The sequence below is a fragment of the Leucopleurus acutus genome (genome assembly GCF_964270905.1).
Source record: "Leucopleurus acutus genome assembly, chromosome: 11".
Classification (NCBI taxonomy): Eukaryota; Metazoa; Chordata; class Mammalia; order Artiodactyla; family Delphinidae; genus Leucopleurus; species Leucopleurus acutus.
In genome coordinates, this window is record NC_139152.1 from 83,348,652 (window position 1) to 83,367,212 (window position 18,561).

The window sequence follows — 18,561 nt, forward strand, 5'->3', positions numbered from 1 at the left end:
CATCAGCGGATTGAACCACGTGCACTCTTAAGTACTGTACTATTTACTCTTGAAAAATAGTCCCGTATAAGTGGACCTATGCAGTTCAAACCCGAGTTGTTCAAGGGTCAACTGTATAAAATTGATCAAGAAACAATGGGATACACATATAGAGAGATCTAAAGGAAGTAAAAACAGAAACTCTTAAAAGTGGTGGGACTGAGGAAATAGGATTGGGGTTGAAGAAGGGGTAGAGTTGTCCACTGCTGATTTTCGTTATAAGCTCTTTGGTACTTGCAGGTTTTCTTTATTATTTGACAAATTTTAAAAAGAAGGGAAGGGAAGAGCAAATGTATGATTTAGAATATGACTTTCATAGTCATCTATAGCAGCGGTCCCCAACCTTTTTGGCACCAGGGACCAGTTTCGTGAAAGACAACTTTTCCACGGGCCGGGGTCTGGTGTTGGTTCAGGGAGTAACGCGAGCAGTGGAGAGTGGCAGATGAAGCTTCTCTCGCTCCCCCTCCACTCATCTCCGAGGTACCCGTCCTCGGCTCAGGGGTTGGGCACCCCTGATCTATAGATAACCTATCAAGATGTGTTAAAGTTGTGGACTAGAAAGGAAAGCTGGGACATTTTCTTAGTCAGTATCCACTGCTGTTGCTAGTAATGTGAAATTGCTGTAAAAGAGCTTTAACCGAGATACTAATATGTTCAAGGCCTTGTCCTAGGTTCTGTAGGAGACAAAAAGTTGGATGCAGTTTGGTGCCAGGCCTGCATCAACGTACAATCTAGTCAAAAGTGCTAGAGATGAGGAAGAAATCTAGACAGGGAGAACTAGGAACTCACATTTGTCTGTGTCTACACGGTGCTAGGTAATTTTGATGGAAAACATGTACTGTAAAAAAGATATATAGATATAGATATGGGTTCAGTGGGTGGAAAAGGGTATTTACTTGTTAGAATCAAGAAATGCTTGAAGCACAGAGCATTTGGGAGGGGCCTTAAAAGTAGAAAGGGGGGCTTCCCTAGTGGCGCAGTGGTTGAGAGTCCGCCTGCCGATGCAGGGGACACAGGTTCGTGCCCCGGTCCGGGAAGATCCCACATGCCGTGGAGCGGCTGGTCCCGTGAGCCATGGCCGCTGAGCCTGTGCATCTGGAGCCTGTGCTCCCCAACGGGAGGGGCCACAACAGTGAGCGGCCCGTGTACCGGAAAAAAAAACAAAAAAAAAGTAGAAAGGGATTTCTATAGACAAGAGATGGTTGGGATGGGAGAGGAATCGACATATTTGGTAACTAAGAAATTCATATTTGAAGCTTTTTTTGGTCCCTTTTGTATATAAGCATTTAGCTAAAATCCATGTACGCCAGGTACAAATCTAAAGTGAATTTTTAAGATGTTTGCTCAGCTGAAGACGTTTTATTGAATGCAAGTGCTGTTATCAGGGTTACTTTTGATCGAAACTACTTTCAGTTTTACTCATACTACAAATCACAATTAAGATTTGAATTAACTCACTCCTGTCAATCAAGTGTGAGAAAAGCTAAAGGTAAATTTGGAGATCACATGAATTTTGTTGCTATTTTTCATTTTTAAAAATTGTTCAGTAGGTTCTCCACATCTTTAGGAAATCTTTTTAGCTTCCCTCTATAATGTAACTTATTTGTTTCCTTTTCTTGGGATTGCACTTAGTTGCATGTCAATTACTGAGACCCTTCAGTTTGAAGCCATGACACCTTCACCCACTTGCCTAGTTTTTTCAGAGCTTTGTGTTTTGACTCAAAGTCAGAGACATCCGTGACCATAGGAAGAAGTCCAGTTCTCAACTTTTAGAAATCACACCAACACTGCAGTATTAACAATGATTAATTAAATATCAGAAGTCCAAAGCAGACACACAACTTCTTGTATATTGGAGTTATTCAGGCTCTTTCACTTGGGCAGTACGTGCTAAGGGTGAAGATTGTCACCTTGACGGATTCATTTGAAAATATCCTTGTCCAGTGATCACTCTCCATTTAGGAAAGTGTACAGTAGTCCTTGTTTCACAGCATCCCCTACTTCGTCATCTTAGTGAATGACTTACTGCCGGAAATTCCAGACCCTTATATTTTATGAAGGTATATTTTCATAAAATACGCTTTTTTGGACTTTATGAAATACGTCTTGTATTTCATAAAATAAATAAATTTTGTATTTCTTCTAGAGCAGAGGAAGAAAAATGCCTTATATTTTAAGAATTCTAAATGCGATCTTAATGTTTACTATGAATAGAATGTTGTATCTTGCAATTTAGATGGACTTATATAGGTTAAGAATTGTATTAATTTGGAAAAAGTTTTATTAAATTAGTTCCTTAATGGTTTAACATCTGTAGTCTTTAAGTCTTGAATCCTTAATTTTAAAAACTTAATATCCTCTACTGCCACAATCTGAATTTTTAAATAACTTTAAAATATTTTGCATATTGTGAAAAACATAGAAAAAAATAAAGAATAAAACAAAATATACCCATTTCACAGCTGAGAGAACTTCTGTACCTAATGCAGTATTTTCTTCCTTTTCTAGTCATATAAAATGGTGTGGTTTTTAGTGTACTTGAGATATATCTATATTTTTATCTGTATCCTTATATACACTTTCTTCACTTTTTTCTTCCCCACGTCTTTAATATTCTTTAAAGACAGACTTTGATGACCTGAATGCCTCTTTATGTTTCTTCTTCTGTGACTTCTTATGCTACCTGTCCTCTAACAAAAAATTTATTAAAAATTATGGAATTTTAGTTATGAAAAATTAGTTATTTCATAGTCATAACTACTTCCACATGAATTTATGAACTCCTGTGACAAACAGCAAGTAAATAAATTGGGCTTCTGTTTATTAGACTATTTTAGAAGTCATTTGCTTTTTAGGTTATGTAATGACTTTTGTCCTGGTGTGAAGTCCTGGACTATTGTTAAGTCCAGTGAAAATTGGTAAATTTTCTTATTTCTAACAGCCTGTGTTTTTGACTGCTTGGATGTGTGATTTTAAAGACCAGTTAAGGGCATGGGTTGGTATTACATCTTTACAACTTAGTAGCTTTTGGGGGCAAATTACTACTTCTTACTGCACCTCCTTTTCAAGGTTAGAATAAAAACTAAGTGAGATAATAAAGTACATAGCACGCAGCCTGGCTGAAAAGTGGTATTGAATTTTTTTTTTTTTCCCTGTCGATGTCATTGTGAGGTCTTTGGGTCTTTGGTTATTGAGCAGAACAAAGGTGACCAGCCTTAGTAGAGGTTGAAAAGCATCAAAACTTTTCCCTACCCATTCAAGGTAGCTGGCCATGGTGGAGAAAAAAGCAGATAGCTCATTTAAATTCTGGGCCAGCAGGAAGACATCTTTGTTCTGTTCCATTGAGAAGCTTAGTCTCACCGATAACTTCAGCCCTTGCAATGAGCCAACTGAATGCATGCATTTAAAAATTCACTGCTGTGTCTGCAGTGCTTAACTGTCACTTTAAAGGCATGCTGGTCCCAAATAATTGACTTATGGATTCTTTCTCATTATTCAATTGGCTGGATAGTTTCTGTAGAAATGCCAGTGTTGCTATATAATAAATTATTATGGATGATAATAGTAATGGCTTCCATTTACTGAGTGCTATGACAGCTAAGAGCTTTTCATGCATCATCTCATTTAATCCTCATGGCTACTCTGTGTGACTGTTACAATCACCCATTTCATGGATGAGGAAACTAAGATCTAGAGAGATTTGGTGTTCCCTAGTAAGAATTTGAATGCTGGTTTGTCTGCCTCTGGAATCTGAGCTTATAGCTTTACTTGTTACTCTCCTGCCTTTGTTTCATAAGTACCGCATATCCTCATAAATTCATTCCATCTACATTAGTTCAGGGCCTACTCTGCTAGACACTGTTCTAAGTGATGGATTATAGCATGCAGACAAAAGTTCCTGCCCTCCTAAGGCTCACCTTCTATTATAGTTACTTGTGTCCATTCCCCTCCCAGAATGAGTGTTCTTGTAAGATAGCAACTGTGTCATTCTTCTTGAGTTTTAGGGATGTAACTGAAATTTTATTCAAGGCTAATAATAATTCCTGGGCTTATAAAAGAATTATTTCCACAGAAATTTTGGAAGCTAGAGTGTGCCCCATTTTATTTATCAGGCTCTCTGTTTATTTTAGCACTGACGTTTAGCCCTTCCAGACTCATCAGATTGAGATGTTCTTACTGATGATTTTAAGAAGCATTCAGAGATTTATTATTATTAATGATAAAGCTACTTTTTGATATCTTGGTTTCTTTGACTTCCTTAAATGTCGTATAGGTGTGTGGAGCAGCGTTAAAAAACCCTCTTTCTTTAGAACACACCAAAAATACACTGGGCAAACCTAGTACAAGGGCCTTAACTACTTCATAGAATAAATTAAAGTATTCTGGTATAATTGAAAAGTAAATGATATAACAGGGGAAGTCCAACTGTGAGAGAAAAAAATTGATACCGTTTTTCTGTGATATCAGGAATATTAAATCCTTTCCTTTAAATAAATTGTTACCATTTTAAGGAAGATGGTTTCATAAAGTATTAGTGGTGAATGTCCCTTTTTAGCCATGTAGAAGCTGAGAATAATTTTAAATGTCCTTGGGTGGAGGCTAGCATATTATATTCTTCACCTAGGAAATCATCCGTAAATACTATGAAGTATGTGGTATTTTCATAAAGTAATTGCCTTATTTTTGCCTTGGAAATACAATTAAACCTTTTTGGTCCCATAAGGCGCGAATGGCTGGTAATGTTCGTCATTTTTTAAAAGTCATTTGTCCACGTGGGAGGATCATTGGCAAACCAGCTGGCTGTTCTTCTTAGATTTTGACATTGCTTCTCCTTGGGACCCTGACGCTGGGCTGTCTGATAACCAGTGCAAACTCCATGAATATCTTTCGTTTCTCTAGAAGGAGGTGTGGATTTGCAAAGCTACCAGCTGGATATGCAAATACTACCTGACGGGCCAAAGAGTGATGTGGACTTTTCAGAGATTCTTAATGCAATACAAGAAAGTAAGTTTCACTCCCATTTTAAATTCACCGTGAAAGGAGAAAGTGTTATAACACTTGGGAGGGGTAGTAAAACTAGAAACCTTAGATGCCAAGCTTTAAAATAAAATGATGTCTTAAAAGAGATGCTGTGTAAAATAATTTTGATACCAGAAGAGATGGTTAGTGAAATGCTGCTTTAATGTTTGAAACTGAACCACATAGCTTTGGGGTCTTCGATGAAGCCTAGTGGGAAAAGTGTAGAGGGATTATAAATTCTGTATAGTTAGTATGCTATAATATTTAGTAAGTAACTGGGTATTATAATTTTTTAGATTCCTTGATTAATCATAATCAAAGAAAAATCTTTAAGAAAACAGAATACTATTCCTTCACTCAGATATCAGTAGTAAGAAGTAAATGTTGACGCAGTAAGCTGAAATCAGGGGAATTTTATTGTCCAAAATGGGTATTGGAGTCATTGATGCTGGGCTGTGACCAAGAAGTAAACTCCTCTTTTCTAAGCATTTTGATTAATCAAGGTTTACTCTTCTTCCGCTGTTTTATTGTTATACAGTTTTCACCAAGAACTTTATCATAATCAATACATTTGCTCAGGTTAGAGATTTAGCATTGAGGATGGGGATGCAGTATCACATACTAAGTCATCAGCATTCATGTTCTGCTGTCAGAGCTCTAATTCTAGATAATGTTAGTCTTTTAATATCAAATAGTACTATGTAATATTGGATTTGAAGAGTGTAGACTGGACGAGCCTTGTATAAAGAGCTACTGCAATCTTTTGCTACTTTTAGTTTTGTGACATTGCATTTCTATACAATGAAATACATATTTCTATATTATATTTATATTTCTATATTTTCTGTGAACATTTTAAAGCATTTTAGTACTGTTTATCCCCTTTTGTCATTGCACTACCCTCCTGACCTTATGGGATAATTACTATGTCCACTTTACATAGCTCTCCCTCCCAGCTCAGGGTGGGAGAAGTTAAGTGCCGACATAATAAGATAAATAATGGAGACCAGAGTGGAATGGAGAGTCTCCTACCCTTCGTTTAATTCCTTCATGAATGTACTTGGTATAGGGTTTAAACACTGAGGTGAAGGATCCTGGAATTGAAGAAGATGAGGCTACTTCTGAGAGAAATATTTTTAACGAAGACTATAAGAGGACCAACTGTTTGTTCTGGGTGGGCAATCCCTTCATACTAGGTTACTGAATAAAAGTGAAAAAATGTCCCCGGGAGAATAAAAATCAAATTAATAGACATTGGAAAGAAATTAACTTTTCATGGAAAGTTATAAAATTGTGTAATTACTTCCTTTGATTTGAAAGATGATAGATTATACTTTGCTGAAAGGATTTTTTTTTAATAAGTGATAAAACCTGGCTTCTATGCAGATATAGGAGATGAACTTCAATTTTTTTAGGGCTGAATGAACTTAGGATGGGAATAAAGACGCAGATCTACTGGAGAATGGACTTGAGGACACGGGGAGGGGGAAGGGTAAGCTGGGACAAAGTGAGAGAGTGGCATGAACATACATACACTACCAAATGTAAAACTGATAGCTAGTGAGAAGCAGCCGCATAGCACAGGGAGATCAGCTCGGTGCTTTGTGACCACCTAGAGGGGTGGGATAGAGAGGGTGAGACGGAGGGAGATGCAAGAGGGAGGAGTTATGGGGATATATGTATACGTATAGCTGATTCACTTTGTTATAAAGCAGAAACTAACACACCATTGTAAAGCAATTATACTCCAATAAAGATGTTAAAAAAACTTACTTATCAAAAAGCTAGTAATATTGTAAAAAAAATGAACTAAATGTTCATAAGACTATTTTTATCATAATTTTTGTGAGCACACCTTAGTAAAAACACATTTGTTTATGATGTTAACTGTTTTATAGTTTAGAATGGTGATCTCTTTATGAACAAGTAGAAGAGTACAAGTTTGTGAGAACTTAATATTTAAATTTAAAAACAAGAAAAAGGAAATATTACTTCATTTTAGAAAGCAAATCAAGTTTTATAGGTTTAAGAATTTTCCGATGTTTGAGAATTAATCTGTTTATTTTCTTGTTTAAAAAACAAGTTTTATGCTAAGTAGGTTTGGGAAGCTGTCCACACAGTCTGGGGCAACTCGTGTAAGAAAGATTTGGGCCGTTTAGCTACCTTCAGAGTCTAACTAGAGATTCCAAATATGATTCAGATGTTTAACCAGTTCATTGAAATTTCTAAGTATAAAAACACATGGCTTGGTTCTTCAAGGGACTGTACCTTAGATTATTGTTTGCAGAAAGCTTTGAAAGACCAAAATATAAAAAATGTAAAAAATATAGGATTTGAACATCAGTAAAACTCCTTGTCTGCTACAAATGTTTTTATTGGGATTAGCAGGATGATGGAAAGATTTCACTGTTTCTTAGAATTTGTGGACATATATGTATGACCTTCAAGATTGAGCTAGAAGACTCTGTGTGTGTGTGTGTGTGTGTGTGTGTGTGTGTGTGTGCGTGCGCGCATGTTTCAAACATTTCTTGAGTGTCTTAGCAGCCATCATAGTAAGTGCTCTCCCTTACTATCTCTTGTCATTGTTAAAACAACTGTAATTAATAGATACTATTTTCTCCATTTTAAAGGTGAATATACCTCCCCAGGCGATATGATTAATATATGATAAAGTCAATATTTCATTGTATGTCAGTCCTTGTTATGCTAAATAAAAAGTGAGATAAAAATGATTAGGAAAAAATGAACTACTTTGGATTTTTACAGTTTGATTCTTATGTTGTTACATCTGGATGCAAGAAATCCTCTACCATGCTTCTACATTGTAAAATACATTTACATTTTTTCCTATATTGATTATGCCCTAAGTATAGCTTCATCTGTTCAAAAGAAGATGTCTCAGAATGGTTAACCGTCCATAAGTTGTTTTTCAACTTCCCCCATATCAGATGTATGGCTTATAGGAAGGAAAGAGTTATTTTATCCATCCATTCATGTATCCATCTCACCTGTCATATGCCAGGTACTGTACTAGGCATAACTCTTTAAAGCAGTGGTGAACGTTTTGGTGCACAGTTGGATTCAGGAAAAACTTTGTCTTATTGTTCAAAGTGAAAGCAACCCATTTGCTTTCTAGGAGAAAAGCCTTTATATGTGGCAGTCTAATGTAAGGGGATACTTGTGTTTGGGTGTGTGTGTATTGTTTCCTTCATGTTTTTTTTCCCTCCCTTTCTATTCTCATCCCAAGTTAGCAGCCAGGTCTCTTCAACGCTTTTGCTTCAGCAGAGTTTTTTTTTTTTTTTTTTTTTAATAAATTTATTTATTTGCTTGTTTTTGGGTGCATTGGGTCTTCTTGCTGTGCGCAGGCTATACTTCATTGTGGTTCCCGGGCTTCTCATTGTGGTGGCTTCTCTTGTTGCGGAGCGCAGGCTCTAGGCGCGTGGGCTTCAGTAGTTGTGGCATGTGTGCTCAGTAGTTGTGGCTTGCGGGCTTCAGAGCTCAGGCTCAGTAGTTGTGGGTCATGGGTTTAGTTGCTCCGCGGCATGTTGGATTTTCCCAGACCAGAGCTTGAACCCCTGTCCCCTGCATTGGCAGGCGGATCCTTAACCACTGCGCCACCAGGGAAGTCCTCTGCAGAGTTTTGTGTTGCCTAAAGTTCCTGCCTTTTGTTCTCTGAAAATCTGAGCTCCTGAGTGCCTGATGCTTAGATAGGAGAAGAAGAGAGAGAGAGAGAAATAGACAGGAGGAATGTCCTAAGACAGGCTTCCTTGGAGTGTCCTGCAGTGGTAGCATGGCTTCTTGTAGGTGGGTGGGAAGAGAGGGAGTGGTTGTGTTGTGTGCCTGTGGGGACTGTGCCTGGGCCGCCTGAACTGCCAGCCATGGCTGAGATTCTGCAGCCTGAGGAAGGAACAGATCCTTCAGCATTCAGGGAACTTTGGAGGCTCTGCGAAGGCAGCAGTCTCATCTTCCTGTTTCTTGTTGTATACCCAGTTCCTTGAGCAGAGTATGGAGTATAGTAGCTGCTCAGTAAATTTTGTTAATGCATGAGTGAGTGAATTCCACTGTAGACTCACAAAGGGGGCAGCTCAGCAGTAGCCAGTGGAGCAGCTTGGAGACCAGAGTAGTTTGCAAAGCCTCTAGAACCTTTGTGCAGCTCTGGATATGTGAGGTAGAGGAGTGGGAATGCCAGCAATAACTGAAATGAAACTGTCTGCTGCAGATGGGTTGGTTGTATCCTCAGATGGGAAACCTGTGGATATAGAGGGCCAACTGTATAGACTCTGGGGACTCCTGAGCGGCATTCATACCCTGACAGACTTTACTGTGATGTAGCCCATTAGGTTCTAATGGACTAGGGAACGAGAGAGAGCAAATAGCAAAGTATTTGGAAGGAGAACTGGGAGGTTGGAAGGATTATTGGATGACTGTTACGCTATAGTCCGACCCTTTGTGCCTGCATGTGCCCCTAAGCAATCCTATAGCTGTTCCCACGTTGGTGGTGCTCTTGCTTCTGTGGGTGATGAGACTTAGTCATTTCTCAGTGACATCCAGTGAGTCATTTTGAATCCAGTGTCTTGAGCCCTGATTTCCTATTGCATTTTTTTTTTCGGTACGCGGGCCTCTCACTGTTGTGGCCTCTCCCGTTGCGGAACACAGGCTCCGGACGCGCAGGCTCAGCGGCCACGGCTCACGGGCCCAGCCGCTCCACGGCATGCGGGATCTTCCCGGACCGGGGCACGAACCCGCGTCCCCTGCAGCGGCAGGCGGACTCTCAATCACTGCGCCACCAGGGAAGCCCTCCCATTGTATTTTTAATTCACATGGCTGTGCTGTTTCAAAGGGGAAGATGGGGGAGAGGGAGGAACTGACATCAGTTGAACATCTTGTCTGGCAACTCTGTGGTTGACGTTTTACCTGTATTATTTTATTTAGTCTTAAACTCTCTTTGCCTTAATTTCCACATCTATAAAAGGGAGGTAGTTATAGACAATCTGTGCAAAGCCCTTAGTGCCTGGCACACGGTAAGCGCTGTGGACGTGTTGGCGGCCACCTTGTCTTCATTCCTCACAACAATCCTCTCCGGTACGTTGTATTATCCCCACTTAAAAGGTAAAGAAATTAAAGCTTGAACAAGTTAAAGCACCCAATCTAATAGTAAGTGGGAGGACTAGTGTTTGAACCCAGGTTTGTCTACACCCAAAGCTCACGCTCTTTCCAGAGAAGGGACAATTATGGTCAGTAGACTTTTAGGGTTTTTAATGCACAACATCACTGATCTTGCTTCTAGTTGTGAGAAGGGAACCGAGGCTACTGAGCAAAGTTTGCAGCAGGTATACAGTCCTTCTCTAAATGTCGTTCCCAGTGCTGGAAGAGGTGCTGTCATTAGCTGCCTTGTTGCAGAAGTGACCAAGGTGTCTGTCTTCTCTTTAGAATGGGGCAGTTGCAAGAGAAGCTCCTCTTAAGAAACACGCTGTCTTGGGCACGAGCTGATGATCTCGGCCCCTTTGCAGAGTGTGTTGTGGGCACCCCATGCCGTCGTGTATGCTCTGTAATTTTATAAACAGCATCCTTCCCAACCACACATTTTTAAAAAACTCATGACTTGTTTTTTTTAAAGGCACATTTTGAATCTTAAAGCATTTCGAGTTACCTTTCCACGGCAGAAGAAAAGTGCCTGCTCTCACATCTGTAACCATTAGAACCCCAGCTTGCTTATCCCAGTTTTTCTTTGGGGAAATGTTAACATACCCATTTAATTGTTGCCATAACACACTAGCAGGGGTCTCCAAACTTTTTAAAAGTTGGAATCTGTCTTTTCCCCCCCATATATTCTTATATATAATATCAATAATATTGATATTATGTAATATAAATATATAATTAGAATATAATTATATATTATATTATCACATATAATATCTGTGTAAGACAGATAACTGAGCTGCTTGGAGTAGGTAGGGGTAAACGGTGTAGGACTTTGCGCAGTTTCCTTTTTGGCCTCCGTGGCCCCTGAAGTTCCTCAAAAGCATCCTGGGGTTCCCAGGAGCACACTTTGAAAACCACTGACCTATTAGAAAGGAATAAAGCCAGCTAAGGAAGGATTTATGTCCTTTCCAATTATTTATTTTGAGTTCTCTAAATTAGGCTTACTTTTTCTTCTTCTTGGTCCACCAGGCAGTCTCTGCCTTAGGGACGTCACCAGATTCATTTGAAGAGTAGAGGGTCCTAGAGGGACCCTCTTTCTCTTTTCTCTTTAAACTTCTAGAGGGTCCTAGTCTTGCTAGTGCCATATAAATGCTAAGCAGTGTTTGGTTCTTAAAATCCCAGCCTAAGGTGCTCAAAGCTGTGCTAAGGCTCTGTGTTTTCCTGAATTTTTAAAAAACATTTAATTTGATCTATTTGTTAAATTTGTAAAAGTGTCAGACTTGTCGGGCTACAGATGTAAAGTCTAGCTTTATTCAGATAAATGTTAAAACTGTGACAGTTGTTTGCTGGTTAAATGACTTCCTGTTCTTGAAAGCCAGACATGATTTAAGAACAGTAGAATGCTTTCCACAAAACCAAGGAGTCAGCTAGAAATAGCCTGGATTTGGGAGTCAGTCCTGGGTTCAGGTTCATCTCTGTCACTTATGAGCTGTGTGACCATACTTAGCACCTCTGAACCTGGCTTCTTTCTCGTACTGCCTGTCTCCTAAGGTGTTCTGAGGCTGAAAGGAGAAAACAAGCCTCACAGTCCTTCACACCTGGTTGGCTCTGAATAAATTGTCATCCTTTCCCACTTTCTTCCTGTTGAACTCGGAATCCAAGAGAAAAACAGATTCTTTCAAGCAACGGCACTGAGATAATTAGAATAAGAAGAAAATGACAATTGATGTCATCTTAAACCAGCTTTTATTTTAAATGAGCATTGAGCACCTCTTGTTTGCTAGCCAGCCCTTGGGTCAAATTTGGAGCTGCCTTGGGCCTTACCTGAAAGGGACCCTAAATGTAAAGATGAACTGGTTATAAAACAGCCAGGTAAGTGTTTAAACTGAGACATGAACAATCCTTTTTCTTTTTTTTTTCATTTTCTAATGAGGCTTTGAGGTCAATATGTAATACCTTCAGAATTCTGTGCATCAGATGTAATAATTTGGAACTCGGGATAAAAATAGTGTAATGAACCGGCACGCTGGAGGACCAATATAGATACTTGGATTATACTGCACAGCCCTTTCATGTCTTCTTCAGTGACCTATCATTTCACTTTATTTTCTCTGCACCAGAAAATACTGAGATTAAAGTACTCCTGAACTATAATGCCAAGGTGGGGTTATTTTTTAAAAAGAGCAGGGAGTCGAACGATTTGATTTTTTGGAATTTATTTTTTACTCTTTTAGACTGTTTCTAAAACAGTCTAAACATTTGCGATTTGTTTTTTTGTTGCCTTTATAGCACTGCTTCCTCAATTTCATCCTCTTGTCTGGAAGTACAAGGCTTCCCACTCATGTCTTGGTCATGTTTATACCTCCTGCACCTAAACTAAATGTTGGTTTAATGAACAAGTGACAGAAGATAATCAGTTCACTTGTTTGTTTGAGCCCTTGCGGTGTATTTGCAGTCTCTTTTCCCAAGAGAATCGAATAATCGCTAACATCCCCAATGATTTTCACTGAAGGAATAATGGAAATAATTGCGGATATTTGATGAGTAGATTCAGTACTCTGGCGGCAAATTTGCCTTCCCACACAGGAAGAATGTCAGCATCTCCTGCTTCCTGGCCCTCTGCCTTCTCTGTTCTGCCTCCATTCTGGGAGAGTATCACAAGCCAGCCCTCAGAAATCTCTTTTCTATGCTGAGTTTGTGGCTTTACTCAGAGGCTGTAGCTGAATTTTGGTCTCCCAGGCAATTGGAGTTTCTTGACCCTTGTTCAGTTGTTAAATGTGATTCCCTGCTGTTTAGTTCCTGGGTCTCTTTAGGCTGAGTGCCTGCTTTTTGCAAAAGAGAATCATTTGGGAATCTCTCTTGCTTTCCCAAATGCATGGTACCCACCTACTGGGACCCATGTTAACTGCCAAGTTTTGTTCACACAGCCCTTCCTGAGTCTGAGTACAATGCAGGTCCATACCTGGTTTGCATGGAATTTTAAAATTCTCTCTCTTTCTCTCTCTTGCCATTCTTAATTGACTTCTCTGAACATTGGACTCTCTTATTTAATGACCCTAATTACAGAATTCTACCAGGCAGATAATTATCAAACATTTTTTTATTCGAGAAAAAATGTATGAGGGAGGTAAAGGGATCCATTAACAAGTGACCTTGTTTGCATGAAGAGGATGTTGTCACGTCTGTACCAGAGAAGGAGGGGCCCTGCTCCGACCTTGGCTGGACCCTGAGCTCTGTGAGGTCAGGGGTCCTGCCTGTCATGTCTAGTACTTAAGCCCCAGCTTTTAGCCCAGCACACTGTCTGCCCAGGGTTAGGTACTCAGTAACTACTTGTTGAATAAATAGATTTCTAAAAATAGGTGAACTTCAGAGTTGGGGGTTTTCTTAAAGAACAGAATGAAAGTTCGCATCAAAGGAGGTTGCACTTTGTTCCTAAACTTTACCTTGTAGTTAAAGTGGATCTATCAGTGACAATGGTGAAATACTGACAAAGGGCACATGTTTATTCTGCGGAGTGTTTACACGTTCTACAGTCTTCTTACTGACCACATGTTCAGCTGAGTATTTTCTTTTCTCTTTTTTCTTTTTTTTTAAAATTTTTAAATTTAAATTTTCTTTTTTTATACAGCAGGTTCTTATTAGTCATCAATTTTATACACATCAGTGTATACATGTCAATCCCAATCGCCCAATTCATCACACCACCACCCCCACCTCCCCGCCGCCTTCCCCCCTTGGTGTCCGTACGTTTGTTCCCTACATCTGTGTCTCTATTTATGCCCTGCAAACCGGTTCATCTGTACCATTTTTCTAGGCTCCACATATATGCGTTAACATACAATATTTGTTTTTCTCTTTCTGACTTACTTCACTCTGTATGACAGTCTCCAGATCCATCCACGTCTCAACAAATGACCCAATTTCATTCCTTTTTATGGCTGAGTAATATTCCATTGTATATATGTACCACATCTTCTTTATCCATTCGTCTGTCGATGGGCATTTAGGTTGCTTCCGTGACCTGGCTATTGTAAATAGTGCTGCAATGAACACTGGGGTGCATGTGTCTTTTTGAATTATGGTTTTCTCTGGGTATATACCAAGTAGTGGGTTTGCTGGATCATATGGTAATTCATTTTTAGTTTTTTAGGGAACCTCCATACTGTTCTTCATAGTGGCTGTATCAATTTACATTCCCACCAGCAGTGCAAGAGGGTTCCCTTTTCTCCACACCCTCTCCAGCATTTGTTGTTTGTAGATTTTCTGATGATGCCCATTCTGCCTGGTGTGAGGTGATACCTCATTGTAGTTTTGATTTGCATTTCTCTAATAATTAGTGATGTTGAGCATTCTTTCATGTGTTTGTTGGCAGTCTGTATATCTTCTTTGGAGAAATGTCTATTTAGGTCTTCTGCCCATTTTTGGATTGGGTTGTTTGTTTTTTTGTTATTGAGCTGCATGAGCTGCTTGTAAATTTTGGAAACGAATCCTTTGTCAGTTGCTTCATTTGCAAATATTTTCTCCCATTCTGAGGGTTGTCTTTTCTTCTTGTTTATGGTTCCTTTGCTGTGGCAAAGCTTTTAAGTTTCATTAGGTCCCATTTGTTTATTTTTGTTTTTATTTCCGTTACTGTAGAAGGTGGATCAAAAAAGATCTTGCTGGGACTTATGTCAAAGAGTGTTCTTCCTACGTTTTCCTCTAAGAGTTTTATAGTGTCCGGTGTTACGTTTAGGTCTCTAATCCATTTTGAGTTTATTTTTGTGTATGGTGTTAGGGAATGTTCTAATTTCATTTTTTTACATGTAGCTGTCCAGTTTTCCGAGCACCACTTATTGAAGAGACTGTCTTTACTCCATTGTATATTCTTGCCTCCTTTGTCATAGATTAGTTGACCATAGGTGCGTGGGTTTATCTCTGGGCTTTCTGTCTTGTTCCATTGATCTATGTTTCTGTTTTTGGGACAGTACCGTATTGTCTTGATTACTGTAGCTTTGTAGTATAGTCTGAAGTCAGGTATTCTGATTCCTCCAACTCCGTTTTTCTCCCTCAAGACTGCTGTGGCTATTCAGGGTCTTTTGTGTTTCCATACAAATTTTAAGATTTTTTGTTCTAGTTCTGTAAAAAATGCCATTGGGAATTTGATAGGGATTGCATTGAATCTGTAGATTCCTTTTTAGTATAGTCATTTTCACAATATTGATTCTTCCAATCCAACAACATGGCATATCTCTCCATCTGTTGGTATCATTTTTAATGTCTTTCATCAGTGTCTTACAGTTTTCTGCACAAAGGTCTTTTGTCTCCCTAGGTAAGTTTATTCCTAGGTATTTTATTCTTTTTGTTGCAGTGGTAAATGGGAGTGTTTCTTTAATTTCTCTTTCAGATTTTTTATCATTAGTGTATAGGAAAGCAAGAGATTTCTGTGCATTAATTTTGTATCCTGCAACTTTACCAAATTCACTGATTAGCTCTAGTAATTTTCTGGTGGCATCTTTAGGATTCTCTCTATATAGTATCATGCCATCTGCAAACAGTGACAGTTTTACTTCTTGTTTTCCAATTTGTATTCCTTTTATTTCTTTTTCTTCTCTGATTGCCGTGGCTAGGACTTCCAAAACTGTGTTGAAGAATAGTGGTGAGAGTGGACATCCTTGTCTTGTTCCTGACCTTAGAGGAAATGCTTTCAGTGTTTCACCATTGAGAATGTTCTTTGCTGTGGGTTTGTCATATATGGCCTTTATTATGTTGACGTAGGTCCCCTCTATCCCCACTTTCTGTAGAGTTTTTATCATAAATGGGTGTTGAATTTTGTCAGAAGCTTTTTCTGCATCTACTGAGTTGATCATATGGTTTTTATTCTTCAATTTATGAATATGGTGTATCACATTGATTGATTTGCATATATTGAAGAATCCTTGCATCCCTTGGATAAATCCCAGGGATGATCATGGTATATGATCCTTTTAATGTGTTGTTGGATTCTGTTTGCTAGTATTTTGTTGAGGATTTTTGCATCTATATTCATCAGTGATATTGGTCTGTAATTTTCTTTTTTTGTAGTATCTTTGTCTGGTTTTGGTATCAGGGTGATGGTGGCCTCATAGAATGAGTTTGGGCGTGTTCCTTCCTCTGCAATTCTTTGGAAGAGTTTGAGAAGGATGGATGTTAGCTCTTCTCTAAATGTTTGATAGAATTCGCCTGTGAAGCCATCTGGTCCTGGACTTTTGTTTTTAGGAAGATTTTTAATCAGTTTCAATTTCAGTGCTTGTGATTGGTCTGTTCATATTTTGTATTTCTTCCTGGTTCAGTCTTGGAAGGTTATACCTTTCTAAGAATTTGTCCATTTCTTCCAGGTTGTCCATTTTATTAGCATAGAGTTACCTGTAGTAGTCTCTTAGGATTTTGTATTTCTTAGGCTTTGTATTTCTACGGTGTCTGTTGTAACTTCTCCTTTTTCATTTCTAATTTTATTGATTTGAGTCCTCTCCCTCTTTTTCTTGATGATGCTGGCTAATGGTTTATCAATTTTGTTTATCTTCTCAAAGAACCAGCTTGTAGTTTTATTGATCTTTGCTATGGTTTTCTTTGTTTCTATTTCATTTATTTCTGCTCTGATCTTTATGATTTCTTTCCTTCTGCTAACTTTGGGTTTTGTTTGTTCTTCCTTCTCTAGTTCCTTTTTTTTTTTTTTAACATCTTTATTGGGGTATAATTGCTTTACATTGGTGTGTTAGTTTCTGCTTTATAACAAAGTGAATCAGTTATACATATACATATGTTCCCATATCTCTTCTCTCTTGCGTCTCCCTCCCTCCCACCCTCCCTATCCCACCCCTTCCGGCGGTCACAAAGCACCGAGCTGATCTCCCTGTGCTATGCGGCTGCTTCCAACTAGGTATCTACCTTACGTTGGGTAGTGTGTATATGTCCATGCCTCTCTCTCTCTTTGTCACAGCTCACCCTTCCCCCTCCCCATATCCTCAAGTTCATTCTCTAGTAGGTCTGTGTCTTTATTCCTGTCTTACCCCTAGGTTCTTCATGACATTTTTTTCCCTTAAATTCCATATGTGTTAGCATATGGTATTTGTCTTTCTCTTTCTGACTTACTTCACTCTGTATGACAGACTCTAGGTCTATCCACCTCATTACAAATAGCTCAATTTCATTTCTTTTTATGGCTGAGTAATATTCCATTGTATATATGTGCCACATCTTCTTTATCCATTCATCTGAAGATGGGCACTTAGGTTGTTTCCATCTCCGGGCTATTGTAAATAGAGCTGCAATGAACATTTTGGTACATGACTCTTTTTGAATTATGGTTTTCTCAGGGTATATGCCCAATAGGGGGATTGCTGGGTCATATGGTAGTTCTATTTGTAGTTTTTTAAGGAACCTCCATACTGTTCTCCATAGTGGCTGTACCCATTCACATTCCCACCAGCAGTGCAAGAGTGTTCCGTTTTCTCCACACCCTCTCCAGCATTTATTGTTTCTAGATTTTTTGATGATGGCCATTCTGACTGGTGTGAGATGATATCTCATTGTAGTTTTGATTTGCATTTCTCTAATGATTAATGATGTTGAGCATTCTTTCATGTGTTTGTTGGCAGTCTGTATATCTTCTTTGGAGAAATGTCTATTTAGGTCTTCTGCCCATTTTTGGATTGGGTTGTTTGTTTTTTTGTTATTGAGCTGCATGAGCTGCTTGTAAATTTTGGAAATTAATCCTTTGTCAGTTGCTTCATTTGCAAATATTTTCTCCCATTCTGAGGGTTGTCTTTTGGTCTTGTTTATGGTTTCCTTTGCTGTGCCAAAGCTTTTAAGTTTCATTAGGTCCCATTTGTCTATTTTTGTTTTTATTTCCATTTCTCTAGGAGGTGGGTCAAAAAGGATCTTGCTGTGATTTATGTCATAAAGTGTTCTGCCTATGTTTTCCTCTAAGAGTTTGATAGTTTCTGGTCTTATATTTAGGTCTTTAATGCATTTGAGCTTATTTTTGAGCATGGTGTTAGGGAGTGATCTAATCTCATACTTTTACACGTACCTAGTTCCTTTAGGTGTAAGGTTAGATTGTTTATTTGAGATTTTTCTTGTTTCTTGAGGTAGGCTTGTATAGCTATAAACTTCCCTCTTAGAACTGCTTTTGCTGCATCCCATAGCTTTTGGATTGTCGTGTTTTCATTGTCATTTGTCTCTAAGTATTTTTTGATTTTCTCTTTGATCTCTTCAGTGATCTCTTGGTTATTTAATAATGTATGGTTTAGACTCCATGTGTTTGTCTTTTTTACATTTTTTCCCCTGTAATTCGTTTCTAATCTCATAGCGTTGTGGTCCGAAATGATGCTTGATATGATT

General features: G+C 38.7%; 1 protein-coding gene across 2 annotated transcripts in view; it reads left to right on the top strand.

Moving 5' to 3' along the window:
• The window catches only part of ANO4 (anoctamin 4), a gene marked incomplete at both ends in the record, with an annotated part of 231,406 nt that overhangs the window by 13,673 nt on the left and 199,172 nt on the right, over positions 1–18,561 (top strand). The window contains one exon of one of the 2 annotated variants that reach the window (XM_082850054.1): positions 4,939–5,043. The exons of the other annotated variant lie outside the window; for it this stretch is intronic. Coding sequence (XP_082706180.1) covers positions 4,939–5,043 — 105 coding nt within the window. The remainder of the gene's footprint in view (positions 1–4,938; positions 5,044–18,561) is intronic. 2 annotated transcript variants of the gene reach the window in all.